Source organism: Rhamphochromis sp. 'chilingali' (genome assembly GCF_963969265.1).
Source record: "Rhamphochromis sp. 'chilingali' genome assembly, chromosome: 15".
Taxonomy (NCBI): Eukaryota; Metazoa; Chordata; class Actinopteri; order Cichliformes; family Cichlidae; genus Rhamphochromis; species Rhamphochromis sp. 'chilingali'.
This window is the reverse complement of record NC_137942.1, coordinates 2,219,643-2,228,708: the sequence shown is the minus strand read 5'-3', so window position 1 is coordinate 2,228,708 and position 9,066 is coordinate 2,219,643. Positions and strand designations below refer to the sequence as shown.

The 9,066-nt window shown below is 42.4% G+C and overlaps 1 protein-coding gene across 1 annotated transcript in view; it reads left to right on the top strand.

The window, feature by feature from the left end:
• Positions 1–859: 859 nt before the first annotated feature.
• The window catches only part of LOC308410651 (xylosyltransferase 1-like), a 38,001-nt gene continuing 29,794 nt past the window's right edge, over positions 860–9,066 (top strand). Inside the window, exon 1 of the mRNA XM_080904158.1 lies at positions 860–1,264. Within this exon, the coding sequence (XP_080760284.1) occupies positions 980–1,264 (285 nt within the window). The 5' untranslated portion in view covers positions 860–979. The remainder of the gene's footprint in view (positions 1,265–9,066) is intronic.

Here is a 9,066-nt window from a genome sequence, read left to right as displayed (position 1 = left end):
AACGTCTATAGCACATTTAAACAACAGAAGCTGGCCTAAAGTGTTTTAGACACAGACACATTTCTCTTCCAGGTCTCAAACAATCTGTTTAATTATGTACATGAAAGCTGAAAGATGTGTTCACTGTGTTATTTATGGCAGAAAGTGAAAATCACAGTGATTTAGTGATCATTCAAATGTGTTGATGATGATTCACCTCATAAATCATGAAACACTGCTCTCCTCTATAAAGCTCCCTTTATTTATTTGGTATCACACAGCATTACAATTCAGGCAAAGTTGTTGGTATTTTTCCTCGAAAAGTAAATAAAAATATCAGTTTATAATTTTTCAGTGTGTGGTTTCATGGGGGGGGGGGGGGGGGGGGGGCAACAACGGCTTTCTGCTCCTGTCTACAGAAATGCAGCTCCGGCCCTGCAGAGGTGTCGCTTCACAATCAGATTCAGAACATTTTATTAATCCCAGAGGAAATTATGTGGTTACAGTCGGTCCAAGACAATAAGAACAGCAACAGGCTGTATATACGATATATTACAACGTTACAAAATATAAGAAACAGCTCCAATGTATATTTATAATTAAGATATTTGCGTATCCAGAAAATTACAGACATTTTACTGTAAAACTTCACTGCAGCATGTGATGAAGGGTGCAGCTACTGGATGGGGGAGTCGTACAGATATGTATCCACAGGCAGGAAGGATTTCCTGAGTCGTTCACTGGTGCATTCGGGGAATCTCAGACTTTCTCTGAACTACTGACGTTAAATGGCCGCATGAGGGCCTCTGCGTCCTCTTCACCGCCTCCAAAACTCTCTCCTCATTTCGAGTCTGTGCCAAATTCCCTCCTCCTCCTGCTGCTCTCTGCCAGCCAGTAGCAGCTCTCTGGCCGCGGAGGGGAGCATTCACACCCCGCTGTCGGCGTTTAGCGGATGGAGCTCTCAGTCTGAGTCTGACCCGGAGGGAGGGAGGAGGAGAAGATGAACGGTAACCCGTGCGCCCGCAGGCTGGCCCGGCGCTCCAGGTCCGCGCTGCTGCTGGTCGCTGCTCTGGCCGTCCTGCTGGTCCAGACTCTCATCGTGTGGAACTTCAGCAGCCTGGACTCCACCGGTGGGGACGGAGGCGCCAGGAGCCGGGAGAAGAGAGAGGACCGGACCGGGGGGTTCAACAAAGCCGACATGGAGCACCCGCGGAAGGGGCTGCAGAAGAGGGGCGACCCGCCGCCGCTGGTCGGGAAGGCGGCCGATCAGCAGCAGCTGCAGGCGGTGGGTTTGACTGATGTGCCCTTCACGAGGCGCTTTAATCAGATTTTTACACGCGTGTTTTCGGGGAATGAGCCGAAGGAAGCCGCATGGCAGCCACGGAGAAGATGCTGCAGCTGCTGCCTGTTGTTTTGGCTTTCCCGTCAATAGTTTGCCCGCTTTCGTCAGGGAGATGGGTCTGTAGGCCAAACTTAATTTAAAAAACAGCCAATTTAAGGTGTCGATTATTGGTGGCTGTGGCAGGTTAACTGCGCCACCTTCTCATTCGTAGCTACAGTTGAAAAACGTATCAGCACCAGGTAATCAATTCATCACTTTAAGCTGTGAGCCTCAGACAGTTTCCATTAACGCTTCATAACAGCTGATTGCTGTGACAATGAAATGAAAACTACGGGTGACCACGCGCTTTATTCATTGTAAGACCAATGCCGAATTAAAGATCACGCAGACATTTAAAAAGAAATGCCCCCAGTCTTGTTCAAAAATCTAATTTTAAGGGTCGACAACCGAGAAAATGTGCAAATGGCTGTTTTTGTTGTTGGAGTTTGGTTTGGCAGCGTCTCACGTTTTAAACGTCATTTGTGTTACTTTCAGCGTGAAAGGTCACCGTGTTTTTATGAATCTGTTCATTCTGCAGTCCCGTTTAAATCTCTGGTAGCCTACTTTGGTGTTTTTGCACAGAATGAGGTTTGGGCCTGGTAATTGAGGTTTGCGGTTTCCTTGGTAAATTTAAAGAATTTTACTGACACTTGAGGAATTTAGGAAATGATTAAGCCAGTTTTGGTTAAGAGAAGTTGCTCCCCTGTAATATCGGCTTATGAAATATGTTTATAAAGGGAACAATAACATTTAATATTAAGTTAGAGGTAAAATGAACACTTTTACTCCTTGAAGCAACTTTTTGGGTGTGAGGTTTTAAAATTAAACGGGTCCTCAAATTAAGCTCCCTTTCTCTCATAAATTTTAATCACATTTGAGGAAATTAGTTAACAATTTTTATTGGTGGAAACTGGTCTTGTGTGTAAAACTTGGTAATTATGACAAAGACACAGCTCATCAAGTGAAAGCTTTGGTGATGGCGTCCATTCTTGCAACAATAGAACTTTGTGTAATTTTTTCATCATATTTTGATAAACTGTTTCATTTCAAGCTCTAACACCTATTTTAGTGTCATGTAATTTTGCACAGAATCAGTAGTTCTTAGAGGAAAATGTTCTAAGCTTGGATTTTGGGAGGTTTCCTTACTAAAATTAAAGGATTGTTGCGACACTTAAGAAACTAGGAAAACAGATTTCACCTTGTATTGTTAATGGAAGTCGGTCTGCTCTGATATTAAGTTGTGAAATGACTTTTACAAATGAGGCTTTGTGTAGAATTTCTTTAGCAAACCTGTAGTTAAGTTTGACCCGAAAGCTAAAATTTAAAGCAGTTTTACCTTAAAGGCAAAAACCAAAAATCTCTATTTTAGTAATTTTCTGTCTTCTCACATTCATAGTTAGATTTCCATCTTCATCTCCACGTGAATGCTCCACAGCTCATTTCAGGCACAGCACAGTACTCACTATCATCCTGCTGAGATTCCTGTGTTTGTATGTTCAGAAAAACCTGTTGGGATCCAGCTGTTCTCACATGTTTTAATTGTGTGTGTGTGTGTGTGTGTGTGTGTGTGTGTGTGTGTGTGTGTGTGTGTGTGTGTGTGTGTGTGTGTGTGTAACTCAGTGAAAACAGCCTCCTCCCCCTGAAACACTGAGTGTGTGCTTTTATGTTTATCTTTGTGAGAACATGTTGGCCCGTTCCTTAAAAGCTGTTTGATAACTAAGAGTAGATGTTGGTGTTGTTCTAGAAAATACATGACGTGTTATCCGTGTCAGAGAACAAGAATGTTTACGGGGTCCAAACAGCCACAGTCTGGACTTCTCGGGAGAACACTGATAGCGCCGATTCACCGAAGAGCACTGTGGGAGTCGGTTTGTGATGGTGATGGTGGGGTGATTGGAAAGGCACAGGACTTATCTCATATTCTGATCGCACTGGAGGTATGACTGTAATGCTGAGCCTGTATTAATGTGGCTGTTGATCCAAGTCGTTCCTCTGTGAGTTGGGAGGATCCTGCGACCTGTCTGTCACAGACTTGGACACGTCAGCCTTTCTGTGCTTATAGACAGAAATAAAACAAGTATATTTAATTCTTTCGTTACTCAGAAATGTCCTATTTTAAATAGTTGGCAGCCTTCAGAAACCTCGATGTTTACATGCAGCGTTATCTACTTTTCTATCGTCTGCACTTCCTGTCAGAGTGGAGCAGAACCACCAGGCTGCGACGGTTCAGGCCAGAGTTGAGGCTCGGTGTGAAATTTGTGGTTTTTATTGTTTACTTGGTTTCCCGTGTTGTAGTTGTGTCTTATTTTGAAAAAAATATTTACTCGTTACCATAGTGACCAGAGAGCATTAAGGGGCAGAGGAGGATGTTACTCTCAGTGTTGTTGGTGCATTTATATTATCTGACATTAAAACGGTCTGCGGCTGGGGACCGCTGCAATGGTGATAAGCCTTAAACTTGCATTCTTTCCAATGGCCAGCAGGAGGCAGTGACTCTGGTTTCAAAAAGATTTCAGGTTGTATAGAAGTCTGTGGGAAAATGACCCTACTTCACCCTCATCTATGAGCTCAGTAAACACTTTCCTGATGACCTTCTTGTCTCAACCAGTAGTTTAAAGAGCTATTTAATACAACACAATCATGATTTATTCAATTTTTGTCCCATTAGGTTAAACAGGAGCTGCTTTAGCTTTTTAAAAGAGAGTTCAGCCTCATTCGTCCTGTTTCAGTCTTGTTTCCGTTTTTTTATGTGCCCAAGAGCCAGTTTCAAAATCTTTACCTTTCTTTGTCTTGTGATGTATATATTTAAATATTTAACAGGTTCTAACTGAGGGGACGGCAGCTACATGAATGTTTAATGTTTTCATTAAATATTTTGGGTCTTCCTGGACATCAAACCTCAAAGTTTTTATTTTTTATTTTTTTAAAGGTGAATGTTTTCTGGCTTTTTAACTTTTCTATAACATTAACCGCTGGGTGTTGGAACAAGACGAAGATAGCTAGGAACCATCAGACCTGGGACGAGTTGCCCTTAACCCTGGTTACATTTCTATTGGACATGTGCAGAAACAGAGGAAACCTGCTTCAGTGAAACACAATCATAGCAGTCGCGTATGAGTGCGGTCCTCCACCTCAAAGGTGTGATGAATGTGGGAGTCGTGTCACTGTGGCGCCTTTCAGGATTGTAGTGAACACACTTGACTGGATGTTATAAACGAGGCTGCAGTGTGTTGGACACACACACACACACACACACACACACACACACACACACACACACACACACACACACACACACAGCCGTTGCTGGAAAGCTGAACACTGCTGGTATTTAAATCTGCAGCTGTGTCTTCGTGAGGACTTTGACATAAAGCTTTCCCAGGTTGCTGACCGCAGCCTAATCCTGATTCTAACCTGAACTCTTAAATCAAACGTGAACCCTGAGAAAGCCCCGTGAAGCCGTCTGTGCGCACACGTGTACAGTGCTGACCACACTGTGCGTGTCAGAGCCGATACACACACTAACAGCCAGGTCAGATCAGATTAGAGGATTTCTTTGGATCGTGTTTCTCTGATGGGATTTATACTTTCTAATCTAGTTTAGATTGTACAATAATCCCTAAATGCTGTGTTTGTGTGTCTGTGTGTCCTCGCTTGTATCTCTGCACCGAACATTGTTTAAAAAAGGAGAGTGAGGACAGTTTAAGAGAGTGAGGACAGTAAGGTTTCAGATTAGCAATCTGTCAGTCTGCCTCTCTGATGTGTGCGGCTGATTGTCATGAAGATGAACGTGTGGCGCTCAGGAGTCTCGGATATCCTTTAAACCAGCTGTAAACCTGTGATGGCCCCAGAATGAAACCAATAAGTTGTTCTTAACAGACACAAAGTGAGACGGGAGCTCTGTACGTTTATCTGCCGTACGTCATGCTTGATGGTGTAATGAGGCTTATTAAGGCTCAGGCAGAACTCGACATCGGCTCTGTTTTTGGACTTGGTTCAAACTGAGTTTGAGTTTGGGTCATGATGTCATTACGTAAATATTCTAGCGTTGTTTTAAGTTTTTTTTAAACATCATGATGTTGAGATAAGGGCTCTGTTTTTGGACTTGGTGACAGATATTGAATCTTGATCGTGGACTGGTTTTGGTCTTGGTCCCTGACTCATTGATGCTGACGTGTCTCTATTTTTGGACGTCTTGACAGGGTCGTTGGCTCGGGGGCTGTTTTTGGATCATCAGTGGTTCCATGATGTTGAGATCAGGGTTCTGTTCCTGGACTTGGTTCATTGTGAAACATTTGGGGCTGTTTTAGGGTTGGGTGGGGGGGTTGGGTGGGGGCTTTCCAACACCATGATGATGAGATCAGAGCAAAACTTTTGGACTTGATTTCAAAGTGATTTGGGAAAAAGTAAATGTTATAATCTTGGGTCCTGACTCTGTGGTGTAGACGTTGCAGCTTTGTTTTTGGGCCTGGTGTTGGACTTTTGTTGATTATGGTCATTTGCACAATGATTTGAGATCAATCAGGTTTGATCTAAGGTTTGCAGACCCTCTGTTGCAGGGCTCTCCTAGTTATTGAAGATGATTTGTTTGACTCTGATTGTATATTTGTGCTTACAGATGCAGAATTAATTGGGATGATCTGTCTCTCTGATGCTGTTAATGATGCATATATACATTTATTTTAAGGAGAAACCTGCAGAGTCTGGTAGCAGTGCCTGAAACCAGCAGAGCAGCTGTAAATTGATGCGATGATCCAGATCTAATTCAGCATATGTGATTTAGCAGCGTAGACTGCTGTCAGAACCATGAAGCTGCTTTATGTTTTTCTGTATTTTCTTTGATATAATTCTCAGTAAATCTGGCATTGATGGATGTAAATCCCTGCTGTAATCCTGGGGCGCCCTGTTGGTGCCGCGGTGGTTTCAGCCAGGTTTCACAGCACCATCCTAACCCTCATCACAGTCCATTTAGCTTACTTTCTGTCCATCTGGCTCTGGTTTTCCTTTGTCTCTCAATCTCTCTATTTAGACAGATTACTCCATTCATCTCCTTTGGGACGTGATGCTCTTCTTTGTCAGTTTGTTTCTTCTTTTTTTTGCTTTGGCAGACTCAGTTTCTTTTTAAAGACGAGATAATGATCATCCTGTATGGATAATAAATTAGCATTCCTAATTAAAAAACCCAAAACTGTCACTCAGTGTCATAGTGACATTCATCAACTATGATGAATATTATAATTTTACTATTCCCATATTATTGTGTATTTAGTGCCAGTGTGTGTTTTGAGCTACAGTGCACTTATTGCCAAATATAGTAGTCTGATTACTCAGATCTGTTTATTCAGGCCCAGAAAAATCACCAACTGTTGTATTAAGACTGGCCGAATCTGAAAAATATTTTTAATTCATACATCTGGACGCGGCGCCGTCAGAGAGAAACGTTTCTCCCTCTGACGGCGCCGCGTCCAGATGAACAGAATCAACTTTTGGGGATTTACTTACCTGGATGATTGAACATGCATCAAGACGTAATTCATACAATATTCCCACAAATGTTTAACAGTGAAGAACTGACAGTCTGGTGTCAAAGTTGCTCAAACTGTATGAAGTAAACTACAACATGATCTTAAATCGGATTATTTTCATTGTCACGTTTCGCTGCAAAAAGATGAGGTTGGCTCTTACACTCGATTAAACATGTTAACAAAAACAAACTGCGGTGGTGTAGGAGACTCGATATCATAATCCCATTACCAAGCTATAACATGCTACTCCTACAATCCCACTTCCTAAGTTGGGAAGTCAGTGTCCTGACTGGTGCGTTGAGGTTTTGCAGAAATGTGACCCCGAAACATGTGAATGTGGCAATCATGGCCTGGGGACCCGTCTGCAGCCATCTGGCAAACAACTGTTCCTGGGAGAAACACGCATTCGCCACAAGCTGGGAATTAACTAAATGTTTTTGAGCTTTTGATGTTTTCTTTTTACTCGCGAGGACGTTCACATGAGCTTGTAGCTCATCATTTTCTTTAAAGCATTTCGTATGTCTTCTGTGTTTAGGCTCCACTTTCATGCAGAAGTGAAATGATCACAGCTTGAATTCAGCATGCATTAATTACAAAAGACATGAAGATGCAGTAGAAAAACTAGAAACGTCTGCGTAACGGCTCTCGCTGTGAGCCATATAGAAATCTACAGGCCTTATGAAACGTACCATCTGTGAGTTCAAACATCTCAGGCACCACGGAAGCTCTTTGCCAACCTTTCCTGCTTCATGCATGGATTTGTAAACATGACCAACATAAGGCAGCCTATAAGATTTTCACTGCCCACCAGTCGGCATTTTCCCGCAGGTATACTGAGGGTAAACACACCTACACAGGAGCTTGATTAATGCATAACCAGAGCTGTGTACAGATGCAGCCTACAGCCATGTGAAAGGGCTCTTTATCGCGTTATATGAAGGTGTTTTCTCGCTCTCTGTCACAACACACCAAATCACTGCTGCCAAGAAAACAACAGCCTCTTTCTACCCTGCCTGTGGGGGCCATTTGAGCAGACGTTAGAGACATCATGTACTGGATATTTGGTAGTTGGAATCATTAAAGAACCATTTGATATGAAAAATGTCCATTTCTGTGGACGAATGCAGACTTTGGTCCGAACTGTAAAAGCAGTAACAGAGACCTGTGGGCTCATTCATAAGACTGAATCATGACTTTATTGTGTTTTACTGGGTGATAATAAAGGGTGAAGGTGGCATTTGATGTGAATTGTAGGTCCGTTAGTATCCATGATCATTCTGTGGAGAATTGACTAACTTTGTAGTAGGGCTGCCACGATTAATCGACTATTAAAATCGTCGACGACTGATTTAATAGTCGACGCCTCGTTTGAAGCTTTGTAAGATCCCAAAGACGCAGGAATAAGTAGTAGGATTTAAGAGTGTAATAACGGACTGAAACAGAAGATGGCAGCACTGCATGTACAAGGATGCCAGCTGCCGTTAAACCCCGAAGAAGAAGAAGAAGCTGTGTCCCAGAATTCATAGCGCAGCCCAGCTCAGTTTCCAACAATGGCAGCAGCTGGTTAGTTTTAATATTACTCTTATTATTCTTTCTGCGTCACAAAATAAACGTTTAACATATTTTCAGCCGAGAATGTAGCTGTGTAAACCTCAAATATCGGCTCAGTTTATCAAGACACCACATATTTTCAAAAGCGCTCCGACGTTTTCAGAGTCGTCTGTTACCCACTAGCTCGATAGCGAGCCGGGGGCAAGGTCACTAGAGCCGTGAGAACACCGGACTCCCGGCAAATCGTTTTCAAACCCACCGCCGTCTTTCGCTACTCAGGTTAAACATGATATATGAGTCACTTAGATAACTTGAAATGTTATTGTTTGGCTTTTTTCAGTATTTTATTTGTTCCTGAGTAAATCGGTTTGGCTGAGATTAAAGTTATAGTTTTTACACAGCTGAATAAACGTCAAGCAGACAGCTGATTATCAGAAGTGTGAGATGCTCGAGAATTTACTCCAGTGTCCTGTTATATTTTAGATAGCAAGGAGTTTATTAAACTTCACCAAAACAATCTGCAGATTTCATTAAAATTGAATAAACTATCATCTTGTCTTTATTTTTAGTTAGCACATACCTTAAACACTTAAAGCTGTAAGCTAATGATAGTTATATAAGAGCAGATGC